This window comes from Cebus imitator, unplaced genomic scaffold (assembly GCF_001604975.1).
Source record: "Cebus imitator isolate Cc_AM_T3 unplaced genomic scaffold, Cebus_imitator-1.0 Scaffold187, whole genome shotgun sequence".
NCBI classification, from domain to species: Eukaryota; Metazoa; Chordata; class Mammalia; order Primates; family Cebidae; genus Cebus; species Cebus imitator.
This window is the reverse complement of record NW_016107502.1, coordinates 1,991,442-2,010,239: the sequence shown is the minus strand read 5'-3', so window position 1 is coordinate 2,010,239 and position 18,798 is coordinate 1,991,442. Positions and strand designations below refer to the sequence as shown.

General features: G+C 50.7%; 1 protein-coding gene across 2 annotated transcripts; it reads right to left on the bottom strand.

Moving 5' to 3' along the window:
• Positions 1 to 3,139: 3,139 nt before the first annotated feature.
• On the bottom strand, positions 3,140 to 18,798 carry LPAR5 (lysophosphatidic acid receptor 5). 2 transcript variants are annotated; one of them, XM_017546123.2, is made up of 2 exons: positions 17,819 to 18,798; positions 3,140 to 5,675 (listed from the first exon to the last, which is right to left on the bottom strand). In XM_017546123.2, the coding sequence occupies exon 2, from the start codon at positions 5,457 to 5,459 to the stop codon at positions 4,347 to 4,349; it is 1,113 nt and encodes a 370-aa protein (XP_017401612.1). In that variant the 5' UTR covers positions 5,460 to 5,675; positions 17,819 to 18,798; the 3' UTR covers positions 3,140 to 4,346. The 2 variants fall into 2 exon arrangements, with proteins under 2 accessions (XP_017401612.1, XP_017401611.1); XM_017546122.2 differs by lacking the exon at positions 17,819 to 18,798 and adding an exon at positions 14,587 to 14,935.

The window sequence follows — 18,798 nt, the reverse complement described above, 5'->3', positions numbered from 1 at the left end:
GTTTTAGGGCCCAACAAAATTGGAACCTTGAGTGAGCCAGCTCTCAACCCCTCCACTCTTATAGCCACATGGTGTCCAATGCACAGGGGGCTGAGGCAAATGGAGAGGGACGGGGTGTGCTGTAGGCAAGTGGATGAAGAGCATGGAGGAAGAACTGGGAAGAGGAAGGCCTAGATGATGCAGTAGATTCAAGGTGAGCCAGGCAGTTGAAAGAGGTGGCTGCATGAGGAGGGGAGGAGAAGCAAGGAAACCTAGTACGTAACAGGAAAGGAAGTCCCAGGAAAGAGGTGTACTGCAAAAAGCAGGAGTTTGGGAGCCAAATACAGACCGAGCCACTTCCTAGATGTGTGAACTTAAGACCTCACATTCTCCAGGGTGTTTCTTTTATTTATTATTTATTTATTTATTTATTTTAGAGAGGGGGTCTCGCTGTGTTGCCCAGGCTGGAGTGCAGTGGCTGTTCACAGGCGCGATCCCACTACTGATCAGCACGGGAGTTTTGATCTGCTCTGTTTCTGACCTGGGCCGGTTCACCCCTCCTTAGGCAACCTGGTGGTTCCCCGTTCCCGGGAGGTCACCATATTGATGCCGAACTTAGTGTGGACACCCGATCGGCATAGCGCACTACAGCCCAGAACTCCTGGGCTCAAGCGATCCTCCCACCTCAGCCTCCCGAGTAGCTGGCACTACAGGCACGCGCCACCACACCTGGCTCTCCAGGGTGCTTCATCTGTAAAAGGGATGAGCGTCTTCTCTAACTCAGAATATATCATATTATTTAATATAATAAAGAAGATTATGCATCTTAAGCACTAACTTGAAATCTTGGCATACAGAAGGGTATTTTTAAAACCTGCTAAAAGGCTGGGCATGGTGGCTGATGCCTGTAATCCCATCACTTTCGCAGGCTGAGGTGGGCAGATTACCTGGGGTCAGGAGTTCAAGACCATCCTGGTCAACATGGTGAAACCCCATCCCTACTAAAAATACAAATATTAGCTGGGCATGGTGGCGTGTGCCTGTAATCCCAGCTACTAGGGAGGCTGAGACACGAGAATAGCTGGAACCTGGGAGGCAGAGGTTGCAGTGAGCCAAGACTGCACCACTGCACTCCTGGGCAACAAGAGTAAAACTCCATCTCAAAAAAAATCCTGCTAATGCTCATTCCCTTCCATCTAAGATTTTCTCCTTCTCTACCTTTGGATTTTCCTAGACCTTAAATGGGGCAGCTGCAGGGCATGGGGTGAAGGCTCTGGACCTCATACTGCTCACTCAGTCCTGGGAAACCCTATGAAAATGGCCTAATCTTTTCTTGCCTCTCTGTTCTCTTGATGGAAAGCCTTTGGATATCTGAATGAGGGGAAATAGTCCACCAGGACTTTGACACCAGAGATTTCACATCAGAGACAATGTATTGCCATCTACCTCTTCCACAGGCCATGGTCACACTTGTCCTCGGCTATTGTAATGGCTCCCTGACCAGCCTTTCTTTTCTTTAGACTCTCTCAACTCATTTTCCTACAGTTTATCCAACAGTTTGTCAGTGTGTTCAAAACCTCACTCAGGAGCCTCCTTGGGCTTCCCATTGCCCACTAAATCAGCTGCCAACACCTTACCGTACGGCATTCTTGTGTTTTCGGTTCCTACTAGATTTCAAACTACTTCACAGCAAGATCTGACTGTTCATTCATTCAACAAATATTTATTGAGCACTTTCTTTGTGCCAGGCACTGTTTTAGATGCTGGGAATCATCAGAGAACCAAACAAAAATCCCTGCCCACCACGGAGCTTACATTCTACCTGGGATATAGGACGGGTGGTGGAGATGATAAACTATAAAAATTAGAATAAATAAATTATATGGTATGTTGGAAAGTGATACATGCCGTGAGTTTTAATTACTTTGGAACTCACTCACATACTTGCCTATAAGAGTACTCAAGTGGCTGGGCACGGTGGCTCACACCTATAATCCCAGCACTTTGGGAGGCTGAGGCAGGTGGATTACCTGAGGTCAGGAGTTTGAGACCTGCCTGGCCAACATGGTGAAACCCTGTCTCTACTACAAATACAAAAATTACCCTGATGTGGTGGCACTGACCTGTAATCCCAGCTACTCGGAAGGCTGAGGCAGGAGAATCACCTGAACCCGACGCCGGGAAGCGGAGGTGGCAGTGAGCTGAAATCATGCCACTGCACTCCATCTTGGGCAACAGATTGAGACTCTGTCTCAAAAAATAAAATGAAATTAAAAAATGAAAGTACTCAAGTAGTTTTTAAAAATTATGTTTGATCCTGTTTTAATAGGGCAAAGTGCTGAGATTTTGGACTATGAGGTTTGGCGCTGCTGGTGCTCTCAGGACAGGAAGGATGCAGGTCTTGAACCCGGAGGATGAAGAGAGATGGAGCAGGTGCTAATCACCAGGCCTCTTCCACTGCGGCTGGAGATAAGTGCTGTGCTCCAGGCTCCAGCCTCCACCCAGATGGAGAAAGGCCCGGATTTCATGGCTATCCCTGAGGAATCTGGGTCAGTTCTCTGGTTTGGCCACCAGGGGTCATTTTACCTCTGTAAATCACCATCTGGAGCACTCCGCATAAAGGCACACACAAAAGGCTACCCTGGACTAAAACGCAGACACACACGGAGAAAAACCCTGACACTCTCACTCTTTCTCTCTCTCGATCGTACACACAGTGCGCGCACACACACACACAGATAAAAATACAATATTGAGACACAGGGACAGAAATGCAATGGGGACGCACACAGGGCAAACACTCCCTCAGTAATGTCAGGGTCTGAAGATGTCCATAAGCGCCAACTCTGCAGCCTCTCAGAGCCCCCAACTTGGGTAAAGAGGGAAGGAATAGTAGATGGCCCATTTCCTTTGCTTTCAGCATGCTAAGAACGGACAGACCATTCCTGTCCTTCCATCTCACTCTTAACTTACCCATAAACTCTTCTCTCCTGGCTGTGGCACAGTTCCCTTTTCCCTCACCCAGAGAAGCCCCATTCTCTCCCACTGAGTGTGTGACTAGTTCCACCCCCCAGTCTCCCACCCCCGTCCCAGGGCTGCTAATCTGATATGCCCAGGGTAGTGTTCCATTTGATGCACTACTCCTAGGGCTGCAGATGAAGACTATCAGTAGTAATTAATTTGTTTAGCACTGCCGTCTCCCCACAGTAATAAAAAGCACTGTATATAATACCCTGGGAAGAAGTTGGCCATGAACTCTAATACTTCAGGACAAGTATGGTTCTCAAAGTGTGATCCAGGGACCAACCCTTTGAGGAAGTCCACGAGGTCAAGCTATTTTCATAATACTGCTACACAGATGTTATTTGGCCCTTTCACTCTCATTCTCTCACAAGTATACTGTAGAGTTTTCCAGAGATTTCATGAAGTGTGTGTGATGACATTATTGCTCTCATGGCTAATGGAATGTGTGCTTGTGTATTTGTTTTAAAAATGTATTTGCTTTAATTTCTAGTATGGCAAACATCAAAAGAACAAAATATAAGCAAAGCTCTTTGAGATCTTCAATTTCTAAGAGTGTAAAGGGGTCTAAGACCAAAAAGTTTGAGAACCAGTGCTTTAGTAGAAAGAATTTTCTTCTTGCTCTGGACGAAGCAGAGAGAGACAGCATATTAAGGACCTAGAATGGAGGAGGCCCTGAAAAGGGGCGTGGTGGAAGAAAGGTTAACGTAAAAAAGAGTTTGGACTTGAATTTTGGCGAGGGGGAAACAAGTCAGTTTTGCCCTGCCCCAACTGCCCCATGCCAGATGCCAGGTCTAAATTGTCACAAGTCACTAAGTGAGAAAGAACCTTGTTCTGTCCATATGGAACTCTCAATGGTGAGGAGGGGAAGCCTAGGCAGAAATGAAAGTGGGTGGCATCCATGACCCTAGGCAGCAGATGAACAGGCATCTTAGTGGCTTGGTCCATCCAACTTGGGGTTCTTCAGCTCTCAGGCCCCTGTGGTGGTTTAAATCCAGAATGCTCATTTTGTTCCATCTAACCAGCTTTTAGCAGTTTAATGCCCCGTCCACCAGTAGGCATTCTGTCCTCATCTGCCCTCTGCACGGGTGGGCTCTCTGCATCACTTCCCACCTCTGGAGAAGGGGTCCTCTGCGCGCTCACAGTTTAAAGAGGCCGTTTCCAGCAGCACTGCCTTCCGCGGGCCCTGGCTTCCACACTTTGTACTCGTCTGCGTTCCTAAGCTGGAGTTGCCAGCCAAAGATCCAAGTGGCCCAGCCCACCTTCTTGTGTGCACACCCTGAAAACCTCCCAGAACCAGAGGCGCCGGGGGTCGGGCACGGACGGCGCCGTCGCATGATGTGCGTTCAGAGGGCCGAATCCTGGGGACACTGTGTGAAGGAAGACAGGGGGTGGGAGTTGGAGGGTCGGAGCAGCCCCTGACTGGCGGCATCCAGCCTAGTGGCGTCGGTGGTGACGGACTGTTCGGCTTGCGCGAGCGCCTCCCGCGTCCCGTTGGTGGCCAATGTCCTGGTCTGGTGCGCAGTGCCCAGGCCGCGCAGGGTGTTGCGGAAGCCCTCGGCGCTGAAGTAGTACACCAGCGGGTCCAGCACGCAGTTGGCTCCGGCCAGCAGCACCATCACCATCAGCACCCCGCGCACACGATCGCGGGCAGGGGCGCTGGCCGCCACCAGCCTGCTTCGCAGCAGCCCGTAGACCGCCAGCGTGGCGTTGTAGGGCACGAAGCACAGCAGGAAGATGACGAGGTTGGCCAGCAGGAGGCGCACCGTCTTCCGCCGCCTCTGGCTCCGCGTGGCGTCGGGGCGCGCCAGCGTCCAGAAGACGCGGCCGGAGGAGTAGACCACCGCCGCCAGGGGTAGCAGGAAGCCCAGCGTCTCGGCCAGTAGCACGAGCGGCAGCAGCCCGCCCTTCCACAGCTCATCACTGAAGTTCTCGAAGCACAGGCGCACCACGAGGTCCCGGTAGCGGCAGCGCGAGGGCCTGTGCACGCGGGCGGCGGGCACGGCGAACACCAGGATGAGCGCCCACACGCCCAGGCAGAGCAGCCGCGCCACGCGGGGCCGCCGCAGGTGGCGCAGTCGCAGCGGGTGCACGATGGCGGCGTAGCGGTCCACGTTGATGAGCATCAGAAAGATGCAGCTGCCGTACATGTTCATCTGGAAGATGGCGCCCGCCGTCTGGCACAGGAGGTCGGGAAAGGGCCAGTGGTGCAGTGCGTAGTAGGAGACGCGCACGGGCAGCGAGAGGGTGAAGAGCAGGTCGCTGGCCGCCAGGTTGCACATGTACACGCTCACCACTGAGTGCACGCGCAGCGCGCGCAGGAAGACCCAGAGGGCCAGCGCGTTGAGGGGGAGCCCGGCAGCCAACACCAAGCTGTAGACCACCATATGCAGGCGGTGGGTAGGTCGGTAGTCAGGACACTCGATAACAGAACTGTTGGTTGAGGTGTTTGCTGACATCGTGCCAAATTTGTAATGGGAGCTAGGTTGGGGATGCCATGGGGCACACCAGGGTCAGGGCATGGCATTCACCTCCGGGGCTGGGGCCTAGAGGCTGCACAGAGATGGTCCCAAAACAAGCAGAGGCGGGGCATGGGAATGTGGACTATGGCTGCAGGGACAGATGGCTGCCAAGTGGTGGGTGCGCTTGGTCACGGCTTAATCAGCAGCGGAGACCTGGAATAGGAAGGCAAGCCAGAAGTTACACAGAGACAGGGCTGCACACACAAACGTTAAGCTACACTGGCAGGCCTTCTGAGTCTTTTCTTAGCGTCAAGTCTGCCATTGGGTCAGAATATGTTCCTGCAGCAGGACTATATACCACAGTGTTAAACACCTAGACTTGAAGGCAGGGACTCAGATGCCTAGGTTGAAATCTTCGTGTTGCTAACGTGGCTAGTTGTGTGACTTCAGAAAAATTAATCTTGGCTGGGTGCAGTGGCTCACACCTGTAATCCTGGCACTTTGGGAGGCCAAGGCAGACCAATCACTTGAACCTAGGAGTTGGGTACCAGCCTGGGCAACATGGGAAGACCCCGTCTCTGCAAAAAAATACAGGGCCAGCTACTGTGGCTCACGCCTGTAATCCCAGCAGTTTGGGAGGCCAAAGCGGGTGGATCACCTGAGGTTAGGAGTTCGAAACCAGCCTGGCCAACACGGAGAAACCCCATCTCTATTAGAAATACAAAAAAATCAGCCAGGAAAAATTAGCTGGGCATTGTCGTGGCAGTTGCCTGTCATCCCAGCTACTTGGGAGGCTGAGGCAAGAGAATTGCTTAAACCGGGGAGTCGGAGGTTGCAGTGAGCCGAGATTGTGCCATTGCACTCCAGGCTGAGGGACAGAGCAGGACTCCGTCTCAAAAAAAAAAGAAAAAAGGGAAAAAGATGATGTATGTAAAGTGCGTAGGTTGCTGTTACTATCTCAAGATCTCTTCCTTCCTTCTTTACTTGCTTACTGAGCTTATAGAAGGTTCCAGGCATGTTCACAGCAGGGAACAAAACAAAAAGGCTTGGCTTCCACCTCCTTTGTATTCAGGAGGGAGGCAGATGATAAGCACAAATCAATAGGTTGTCTTATGGAGTACCTCCCTGGACCCGGTACTAGACTAGCTCCTCATTATCCAAAGAATAAAGTTCAAACTCCTGAGTACATGAGAGGCTGAGGCAGGAGAATCGCTTGAACCTGGGAAGTGGAGGTTGCAGTGAACTGAGATCGCGGCACTGTACTCCACCCTGGGTGACAGAGTGAGACTCCATCTCAGACAAGGAAATAAATAAACAAAACTTCCGAGTACCAAACAAAATCCCAGCCTTACTCATCACATCCACCATGGCACCTATGTGGGCTGGATTTGTGGTCAAAGCAAACTGGGTTCAGCTTAACGGTTGGACTTCTCAGTTGCTTCATCTGTAAAATGGGAATAATAATATAACAGTGCCCTCATAGGCTGATTGCATGCTAGTCTTGACCAGAGCCACATGTGAATAAATTTAACAGCACAGTTTTGCTAGGCAGGGGAAGGTACTGTGGGTTGAGTTTTGCCAGGTGCTCCCCTAGCAGGTCTAATCCCAGGTGAGGCTCTGTGGTACCAGGGAGATGGTGATTTGGTCGTGAGTGATCAAAGGGGACCCTAAGCCTAGAGATCACAGAGGTGAGGTGAGGAAGGGTACCACTGGTGCTGACGAGGCTGCCAGAGGGGAAACCGCAGCAGCTGCAGTCCTCAGGCAAAAATTGACAAAGGATGTGGTCAAGAGATGGAGGAGCCAGAGGAAAGGACAGTCTGAGGGAAGCCACCTTCCTCAGTGCATAACGCCATGGAAACTACCGCTCCACTTCAGCCCCGCGTACCTTCTCTTTTGTGTGTGTGTATGGTAAAATATACATAACTGAACATTTATATGTATATTTTTTTGAGGCAGATTTTCCCTCTGTCACCCAGGCTGTAGTGCAGTGGTAAGATCTTGGGTGAGTGCAACCTCCACCTCCTGGGTTCAAGCGATTCTCCTGCCTCTGCCTCCTGAGTAGCTGGGATTACGGGTATGTGCCACTACGCCGGGCTAATTTTTTTGTATTTTTAATAGTGATGGGGTTTCACCATGTGGGCCAGGCTGGTCTCTAACTCCTAACCTCAGGTTATCTGCCCCCAAAGTGCTTGGATTACAGGTATGAGCCACCACACCTGGCCTATAATTTTTTTTTTTTTTTGAGATAGGGTCTTACTGTGTTCCCCAGGCTGGTCCTGAACTCTTGGAATCAAATGATCCTCCTACCTCAGCCTCCCAAGTAGCTGGGACTTACAGGCATGCACCACTGCACCTAGCTAACATTTATCATTTTAAAATGTAAAATGCAGTGTCATTAAGTACACTCACAGTGTTGTGGCCGAGCGAGGTGGCTCATGCCTGTAATTCCAGCAGTTTGGGAGGCTGAGGAGGGCAGATCATCTAAGATCAGGAGTTCAAGATCAGCCTGGACAACATGGTGAAACCGTGCCTGGCTTGCAATTTCATTTTTATAGCTGAATAATGTATTTCATTATATAATATTTTGCTCATCCATTTCTGTCAGTGAATACTTAGGTTGTTTTTAGCTTTACACTATTGTGAAGAATGCCACTGTGAACATGGGTGTCTAAATGTCGTCTTAGGGAGAGAAGCTGTCTCTGAGACCCTGAGCAACTATCCCAAGACACTGAGCTTATTCCTTTCAAAAGGAACTGTTAGGGATGGACGTGGTGGCTCACGCCTGTAATCCCAACACTTTGGGAAGCCGAGGCGGGTGGATCACCTAAGGTCACGAGTTGGAGACCAGTCTGACCAACAGGGAGAAACCCCGTCTCTACTAAAAATGCAAAATTAGCCAGGCATGGTGGCACATGCCTATAATCCCAGCTACTCAGGAGGCTGAGGCAGGAGAATCGCTTGAACCCAGGAGGTGGAGGTTGCCATGAGGCTAGATCACACCATTGCACTCCTGTCTGGGCAACAAGAGTGAAACTCCATAACACACACACGCACACACACGAACTGTTTAAATAGTTGCAAGAAAATAAGTCATAAACCTGACTATAACAAGTTTGGTTGTTTTTTTTTTTTTTTTTTTTGAGATGGGGTCTCACTTTGTGGTCCAGGCTGGAATGCAGTGGTTTGATCTCGGCCCACTGCAGCCTTGACCTCCCAGATTCAAATGATCTTCCTATCCCAGCCTCTGAGTAGTTGGACCTACAGGCATGCACCACCATGCCTGGCTAATTTTTAAGTTTTTTGTAGACGGCCAGGTGCAGTGATTCATGCCTGTAATTCTAGCACTTTGGGAGGCTGAGGTGGGTGGATCTCTTAAGGTCAGGAGTTTGAAACCAGCCTAGCCAACATGGTGAAACACCGTCTTTACTAAAAATACAAAAAAATTAGCCAGGCATGGTGGCAAGTGCTTGTAATCCCAGCTACTCAGGAGACTGAGGCAGGAGAATTGCTTGAACCCAGGAGGCAGAGGTTGCAGTGAGCTCTGATTGTGCCACTGCACTCCAGCCTGGGTGACAGAGCAAGACTCCATCTCCAAAAAAAAAAGGAAAAATTTTTTTATTTTTTTTTGGTAGAAATAGGGTCTGACTGCATTGCCCAGGCTGGTCTTGAGCTGGGCTCAAGCAATCATTTTGCCTTGGCCTCTGAAAGTCCTAGGCTTACAGGCATGAGCCACTGTACCCGCTACAAGTTTTACTTGTATTTGGTTTTGTTCTCCCTCCGACCACCACCACCAGCAGTTTGAGACTTGTAAGAAATATAGTAAAACAGTTAAACAGAATAAAGAAATACTTCTTGCAGAATACCAATCTCAGCAACGAAAATAACACCAAATGGGACTTAAACATGCTGAAAAGCAAGTAAAACCAGGCTCATGTCTGACACACTCCCCTGCCCCATGCTCCTTTGCTCCAGGCACACCAAACTAATACTAATTGTGGAGATGCCTTATGTTTTCAGCACTCCGCCTTTACATGTGCTGTTTCTTCAACTTGCAACGCCCTGCCTCCCATTCTCTAACTGGCAAGCTTAGTCTGTTTTCATGGCTCTCAAAGCCTTCCCTGACTGCTCCCCACACACAGCAGATGTGGTACCTTCACTTATCTCCCTCTGCAACAGTGCACAGGTTTATCAGAGCTCTCCCCACAAGTACAGTAGTCAGCTGTTCCTGGTCTGCCCCTCCCTTTAGACTGTGAGCTCTTAGAGGGAGGGGCTGTGGACTGTGGCTTATTAATCTCTGTGCATTCCCAGCACCTACCTCTGTAAATGTTAAAAACAATAGCTATCATGGCCGGGCAGAGTGGCTCACGCCTGTATTCCCAGCACTTTGGGAGGCTGAGGGATGTGGATCACGAGGTCAGGAGTTTGAGACCAGCCTGGCCAACATGATGAAACCCCGTCTCTACTAAAAAATACAAAAATTGGGCCGGGCGCGGTGGCTCAAGCCTGTAATCCTAGCACTTTGGGAGGCCGAGGCAGGTGGATCACGAGGTCAAGAGATCGAGACCATCCTGGTCAACATGGTGAAACCCCGTCTCTACTAAAAATACAAAAACATTAGCTGGGTGTGGTGGTGCATGCCTGTAATCCCAGCTGCTTAGGAGGCTGAGGCAAGACAATTGCTTGAACCAGGGAGGCAGAGATTGCAGTAAGCTGAGATCACGCCACTGGACTCCAGCCTGGGTGACAGAGCGAGACTCTGTTTCGAAAAAAATAAAATAATAAAAATAATATCTATCATTTACTTATCATCACCATATCGTAATTTGTGTACATAATCTCCAGCCTTTCCAACAGTCCATTGAGGTAGATGTTTATCCTCATTTTAAAAGGAAAAGAATCAGAAGTATAAGAGCTTGGCACCAAGGAGTGAAGCCGGAATTTAAGCCCAGGACGGCCTAGCGCCAAAATCCAAATTGTATGATGCTGCTTCCAGCAAGAGCGATGGATGGATGCTGCAGAGAGCACCTGGTCTTTTATAGTTGCCTCTATGAAATCTGTGCCCATAGATACATTATTTCACTTCCTCATTTGTCCAACGGAAATGCATAAAATGGGTTATTTGAAGTGGGTTATTACAAAGAACCCATTTCACCACACCCAGCCAGGAAATGGTCTTTTACTGAGTTGCACATTTGGACAAGAAAGAGTGTGATAAGAACTGGTGGAGGGGCTGGGTGCGGGGGCTCATGCCTATAATCCCAACACTTTGGGAGGCCAAGGTGGGTGGATCACCTGAGGTTGGGAGTTCGAAACCAGCCTCAACAACAGGGAGAAAACCCGTCTCTACTAAAAATACAAAATTAGCTGGGCGTGGTGGTGCATGCCTGTAATCTCAGCTACTCGGGAGGCTGTGCCAGGAGAATCACCTGAACCTGGGGGGTGGAGGTTGTGGTGAGCCAAGATCGCACCATCGCACTCCAGCCTGGGCAACAAGAGTGAAACTCCATCTCAAAAAAAAGAAAAAAAGGGCGTGGTGGCTCATGCCTGTAATCCTAGCACTTTGGGAGGGCGAGGCAGGTGATCACAAGGTCAGGAGTTGGAGATCAACCTGGCCAACATGGTTAAACCCCATCTCTACTAAAAATACAAAAATTAGCTGGGTATAGTGGCGTGCACCTGTAATCCCAGCTACTCAGGAGGCTGAGGCAGAGAATCACTAGAACCCGGGAGGCAGAGGTTGCAGTGAGCTGAGATTGGGCCACTACACTCAGGCAACAGAGACTCCATCTCAAAAAACAACCAACCAAAAAACCACTTCCCTTAAAAGACCTGTTTGAAAACAGCTTGCACTAAGATTTCAATAAAATTTACACTATAATTACAGTATCACTTGTTCATTCTTAACCATTACTTGGAGAACCAGTAGATCCTTCCAATTAGGAAGCATATACCAGACACTGAATGAGTGAATGGATTATTTTCCAAGAACCTCAAGTCTTTCCCTCTTCCTTTTTTTTTTTTTTTAATTCGAGATGGAGTCCCTCTCTCTCTCTCTCGCCCAGGCTGGACTGTAGTGGCGTAATCTTGGCTCACAGCAACCTCTGCCTCTGGGGTTCAAGCGATTCTCCTGCCTCAGTCTCCCTAGTAGTTGGGATTACAGGTGCCCACCACCATGCCCAGCTAATTATTTTTAGTAGAGAAGACTGGGTTTCCCCATGTGTCCCAGGCTGGTCTCGAACTCCTGACCTCAGGTAATTTGCCAGCCTTGGCCTCCCAAAGTGCTAGGATTATAAGTGTGAGCCACCACACCTGGCCACACTCCACACCACACACCACACTCAAGTCTTTTTTTTTTTTTTTTAAACCTCTCAGTACAGTGGTATCTCAGATCTTTCTGTTGAAAAAGTTACAGTGTTAAATAGACCAAGATGTATTCATTGAGCAGCTATTTAAAGGTAAAGTTAGGCCAAGTGGTGACACACACATGTAATCCCAGCACTTTGGGAGGCCGAGGCGGGCAGATCACTTGAGGTCAGGCATTCGAGATCAGCCTGGCCAACATGGTGAAACTTCGTCTCTACTAAAAATACAAAAATTACCTGGGCGTGGTGGCAGGCACTTGTAATCCCAGCTACTCGGGAGGATGAGGCAGGAGAATCACTTGCACCCAGGAGTCAGAGGTTGCAGTGAGCCGAGATTGTGCCACTGCACTCCAGCCTGGGCAAGAATAGCAAAACTCTGTCTCAAAAAAAATTAATAAATAAATATAAAGGTAAAATTAGGAATTTTTTAGCAAAGGAAATGGCTATGCTCTCTCATTACTCTATTCCAAAGGGAAGAAGTTCTTGGGTTTCTTTTTTTTTTTTTTTTTTTTTTTGGAGAAAGCCTCACTTTGTTTGGAGGCTGGAGTACAGTAGCACAATCTTGGTTCACTGCAACCTCTGACTCCTGAGTGCAAGCAATTCTTGTGGCAGCCACCCGAGTAGCTGGGATTTAAGTCTCATACCACCACACCTGCCTAATTTTTGTGTTTTTAGTAGAAACAAGGTTTTACCATGTTGGCCAGGCTAGGCTAGTCTTGAGCTACAGACCTTAAATGATCCGCCTGCCTCGGCCTTCCAAATTTCTAGGTGCTGGGACTACATGCATGATCGACTGAACCCAGCCCATCTTTTTTTTTTTTTTTTTGAGACACAGTCTTGCTTGGGCTGGAGTACAGTGGCACGACCTCACCACAACCCACACCAGCGTCAACCTCCTGAGCTCAAGCAGTCCTCCTGTCCCAATTCTTTGGACTTTTAAAGCTTGTGGAAATTTGCTGCTAATGTTTATACGGCTGGTCTCGTCACACAAAAATCAAATATTTAGAGGCTTTTTTTGAGACACAGTCTTGCTTGGGCTGGAGTACAGTGGCACGATCTCACTGCAACCTCCACCTTCCAGGTTCAAGCAGTTCTTCTGTCTCAGCCTCCTCCTGAGTAGCTGGGACTACAGGTATGCACCACCATGCCTGGCTAATTTTTGTATTTTCAGTAGAGAAGGGTTTTCCCATATTGGTCAGGGTGGTATTGAACTCTGACCTCATGTGATCCACCCGCCTCAGCCTCTCAAAGCACTGAGATTACAGGCCTGAGTCACGGCACCCAGCCCCAACCCATCTTGGGTTTCTTTTTTTTTTTTTTTTTTTTTTTGAGATGGAGTCTTGCTCTATCGCCAGGCTGGAGTGCAGTGGTGCGATCCCGGCTCACAGCAACTTCCATTTTCTGGTTTCAAGCAATTCTGCCTCAGCCTCCCGAGTAGCTGGGACTACAGGCACACACCACCACGCCCAGCTAATTTTTTATATTTTTAGCAGAAATGGGGTTTCACCTTGTTGGCCAGGATGGTCTCGATCTCTTGACCTCGTGATTCGCCCGCCTTGGCCTCCCAAAGTGCTAGGACTACAGGCGCAAGCCACCGCACCTGGCTGGGTTTCTTTTTTTGTTTGTTTGTTTTTGAGACAGTCTTACTTTCTCCAGGCTGGGGTACAGTGGTGCAATCTCGGCTCACTGCAACCTCCGACTCCCTGGTTCAAGCGATTCACCTGCCTTAGCCTCCCAATAGCTGGGATTACAGGCATGCGCAACCATGGCCAGCTAATTTTTGTATTTTTAGTAGAGGCGGGGTTTCACCGTATTGGCCGGGATGGTCTCCAGCTCCTGACCTCGTGATCTGCCCGCCTTGGCCTCCGAAAGTGCTGGGATTACAGGGTGAGCCACCGCGCCCGGCCTGGGTTTCTTTCTAAAGGAGTCTGTTTGTCAAAAAGGCGCCTTTTTCTCACAGGCACACGGAATGGCCCAAGCTGAGCGCTGAGAGCCTCCAGGACCCTGGCCTCGTCCCATCCCACATTCCTGCTTCCCTGAGCCCGGGGGCCCCTTCAGGAGCTGAATGGGCACAGTGCCAGGACAGATGGTGAAGATGGAAAAAACTGCCAAAAAGGAGGCTAACAGGAAGTGGAAGGAGGGAAACTAGGTGTGGGGGAGGGGCAGCCCAGACCCTCTCCCCCAAATCCTGCCTTGAAGAAGAGGTCAGGCTGTGGGAGAGACGCAGGAATCAAAGAAACGGCAGCTGCCCCAGAAAAGAAGGAACACCAGGAAGGAGGGACACGGAGGTGGCCTCAGCCTCCCGAGTAGCCTCAGAAACGCCGGCACCCACTGATGTCAGGTAAGTATACCACTCACTACACATGTGTGTGCACAGACATGCAGACATATACACACGCTAACAGATGTGCACACATGATCCCTGGTAACATACAAATTGGTGTCTGTACACATCCTGTAATGTACAAGTATATACACAGACAACTGGGCTGGGGAGGAAGAGGAAGAAGCCTCTGCCTTAGGGACAGTACCCTTACGTAGCCAGACATAGAACCAGGAGGCTTCACAAGCACAGCAGATCTCAACCCCCAGGCAATCAGGGGCAAAGAGACCACCATATACACAGAAGCCCCCGGACTGCTCCTTCTGTATCACCCACCCCAACCCCACTCACACACCAGAGTGTGTGCAGCCACCTTCCTGCTCCCTGGGTCTCTGTCCTTCGGCTTCCCACGTACACATCCGGGGACCAGCTTCCTTACCTCCCCAGGGCCTCTGGGATCTGTCCCCTTGCCCTCTGAGCTGGGCTGGGCACTGCTCTTTGCTGAGATAAGCCAGAGGGGCAGGGTTTTTTTCTGCCAGAGGCAGGAAGTGAGAGCAAGAGTATAAAAGTGAGCAGGAGGCAAAATCGTGATCATTCCCTCACTCCCACACACACCCTGCCCTGGTATCCAGCCTCCTTGGCAGCAGACCAATGATGTCGAGGGGAGCTGAGGAGAAAGGACCAGGGGGTTGGGGACAATGAGAAGGGTGTGGGGGGGAGGGGACTGCCTCCTCTCTGCCCAGTTCCTCCCATCTGCCTTGCCTGCCTTGCCCACCTCCCCACAAGCACCACATGCCTTGCTCTGTCTTTGCCTCCTCTTTCAAATAATTCACATCCTGGGTCTCCGGACTCCAATTCCTTAAGGTCAGAGGACTGAAAAGAAGGATTCTCACATCTTCCCATCCTCCTTGCTCCTGAGGATCAGCTCTGGAATAGCCCCATCCTCCTTTGAGAGTCTTGTGGCCCATCAGTGTCTCAGCCCCGACACAGGAAGTCCCTCTTTAGTGTGCGCCCTAACCCGCTTGCTGAATTAGCGAAGCCTACTTCCTCTGCCTCTGTGTTCAGGCAGCGTTGGGAGGATGCACCCTTTCCCCACAGCCAGGTGTCGTCATGAAGACTCCTCAGTATCTCTGTATCCAGGCCCTCCAAACGGATGCCAGCTGTGCTGAGCCTTCAGTAGAAGCTTAGCTCGGTCTAAAGCCTTTGTGAGAAGCTCTGTCCCAGAGCTGTCTGCGGGGCACAGACGAATCCTGTTCTTCCACTTATCCTGCGCCTGAGGGGCAGGGATGACATGGAAGACTAGATGGAACAGGAGGACGAACCCTCATCCTGTCCTAGAGGTCTGGGGACAGTACAACGTCCCCAGGGTGAGTGGGGAGGCCTCCTTCTGCCCCAGGGCCACATTCTTCCTCAGAGAGGAGTCACTGGAGCCTACACATCTTCCCTCCTCCTTGGCCCAGGCCTGCCTGCTTCTCCAGCCAAAATTCCTGCTCCCACCTCTCCCCACCCTTCCCCACTGAAGCCTGTCTCTTCCTGCATTTCCAGCATCATCTTTGGCCCTGGCTTCCCCTCCCTGCATATTCTGACCTCATCCTTCCTGACACTTGTGTGGGAAAAGGCAGAATGCAAAGGTAGTCTACGGCTCAATAACTAGTTTCCCCAATGTGCGCATAACACCTCACCATTGTGCCCCTCCTCTCACCCTGCTTTTAAGAGGTGGAAAAGCAAAAGTCAGTCCCAACCAAGAGAAGCCATGCAGGCAGGCCCAGCCACCTGACGTGTGCCCTGAGGTGGTCTGTGTGCAGCTGACCCTCACTTGTAGCCTGGCAGGTCCTGCCTCCTCAGGAAATCCACTGGAGCCTGTGGGCCTTGCTGACCTCACTTGACCATAGTGTGCACTGGCTTCAGCCCTCACCCCTCTTGCCACCTCCTCCTCCTGGGTTTTGTTTTGTTTTTTGAGACGGAGTCTCGCTCTGTCACCTAGGCTGGAGTGCAGTGGCGCAATCTCAGCTGACTGCAACCTCTGCCTCCCAGGTTCAAGCGATTCTCCTGTCTCAGCCTCCTGAGTAGCTGGGACTACAGTCACCTGCCACCACACCCGGCTAATTTTTGTATTTTTGGTAGAGGCGAGGTTTCGCCATGTTGGCCAGGCTGGTCTTGAATGCCTGACCTTGTGATCAGTCCGCCTTGGCCTCCCAAAGTGCTGGGAGTACAGGTGTGAGCCACCACGCCTGGCCATTTTCCTGGGCTTTTAAAAAATGCCCCTGGGCATAAAATATATCTGTTGCCAGGTGTGCCTTGGGGTATGCACTGGGGACGGCAGAGTGAAGAGAGCAGATGGCATCAGACAGATGGAGTTGGGCTCTAGTGCCCCTGGGTGACCGGGAGGTGAGGCTTACACATACCACATGCGAGTAAGTTTCTGTCTCACCTTAATCCCTCCCTCCATGTCCACCTAGGTCTACAACTTTAGCTCACCCTAAAAGGAGGATTTCTGCTGGCCTGGGCAACAGAGTAGGACCCCATCGCTACAAAATATTTCAAAATATTAGCAGAGGCCGGGCGCAGTGGCTCATGCCTGTAATCCCAGCACTTTGGGAGGTCGAGGCGGGTGGATCACGAGGTCAGGAATTCAAGACCAGCCTGGCCAAGATGTTGAAACCCTGTCTGTACTAAAAATCCAAGAATTAGCCAGGCGTGGTGGTGCGTTTCTGTAATCCCAGCTACTTGGGACGCTGAGGCAGAGAATAAGTTGAACCCAGGAGGCAGAGGTGGTAGTGAGCCAAGATCATGCCACTGCACTCCATCATGGGCAACCGAGCGAGACTCTGTCAAAAAGAAAGTAAAGGAAAAGAAAAAGGAAAAAAAAGGAAAAAGGAAAGGAAAAAAGGAGGCATTGTGGAGATACAATCTGGTGGAGGTCCCCTCCTTGTCATGGGGCCCCACAACCACAGGTAATGGGTAGGCCCCATCCTCATCATGTGATACAAAGGTATCATAAATCCCTGCTGACCTCCAGTTATGTCCCCCACCTCCAAAATTCCATCCCCTCAAGCCACAATCTGTCAGAGCCATAGGGACATCAAAGAGCATCAGTCTAATCCCCTTATAGAGATGCACCCTTTGGGTTAAGGCAGCACTTCCTGAAGACCCCATTACAGTACATCTTGGCTAGTTGGGAAGGATAACACTGAGAACACATCTGTGCTAGTCAACCCATTAGCAAGTTTGATTAGATTAGCTCATTGTCATCTGCCGGGCCCTGGGGGATGAGTGGCGCAGGGGTTGAGGTTTAACTGGGAGTGGGAAAAGGGTGTAAACAGTCCCCAGAGGGTCGTCCCCGGAGGCCCAGGGTTCAGCACCACAGTGGGGGCCTAGAGGGGGAGGGGGAGGGGGAGGACAAAGCCTCTGTGAGACGCCCCAGAGTAGGGGCTTCAAGTGTCAGAGAGGCACCCCTGGGGTACAGCAGGCATGTTAGCTGTTTGTCCAGTTCCATCTGAAAAGATCTGTCTACTTGAAGCAGCTCTTTTCATCTTTTTCCTCTGTTCAGCAGGGCTTTCCAGGGCCCATGCCTACCCTGATCTCTGTCCCCCACCCATGTCCTCCATTTCTACAGGAGGGGTGCTGCCCCTTGTGCTCCCTGTGCCGTTCAACGAATGACACCCCCATACCTGTGCTCCTTGTGGCTCTGCGCTGCCCCAAGCTGGCTTCCGCTGCCTGCTCTGAGCTGGGCTGGCAGGACCTGCTCCTGGGGCGGGAGGGGACACACCCACTTCAGCAGATCTCAGCATATCCCTCCCAGCTCAGGCACTCACCCAACCCCACAGGGGCCAAGGAGAGAGTGAAGAGGAAGCATTGCCCTCAGAGGCCTTCACAGACTGGCCAGAGAAGAAACCCCAGCAGCTAAGGACACTCAATCCAGCCTTGACTCTTGCTGACTAAGAACTCCCCCCTACCTGTCGTTCAGATATTCCTGCTGTGTCTGGGAACTCTTCCTGGCACACCCATCATCAGATGCCAGATGACTAACCCACCAGCCTCTCGCTGTCCTCACCGGTTCCCCCTGGGTGTTTCTCTTCCTCTCTTCCTTTCCTGGGTCTGCCAGGTGGTTTAGCCCATGCCACTCGTGGCTTGTACCTCATCCTGCCTAGGGCCCTTGCGTGCCAGCACTCCGCTAGACCCTGCCTCCCACTGAGCACACTTGGCTCCTGCATCGAGAAGCCACCAGGCTGGATGGTTCCTCTTTGCTTAGGTGTGTTTCCCTTTGGCTCCTTGTCTTGTGTCCTTGGGCCAGAGGACACAGAGACGAGGGGCCCCGTGGGCATGGGGCCGGGCATGTTGTCCATGCTGAATAAACAAGTTCAAGTCTTTTGGTGGCAGGTGGAAAGGGGACTGTGGTGAAATGAGTTTGGGAAGCACTAGGTTAAACAAGTTTCTCTATTATGGAGCTCCGGAGGGCCTTTAACATGCTGTTAAATGATAGGCCTTGTGTTGATCATGGAAACTGGGTGAAGGGTACATGAGGGTGCATTATACTATTCTATTTTTGTCCATATTTGAACTCATAGTAAGCAAGTTTTCAAAAAATGCTGTTAATTACAATGAACCTATAGAAGGGAGACTTCTACAGTATCCCTGGAACATACTTTGG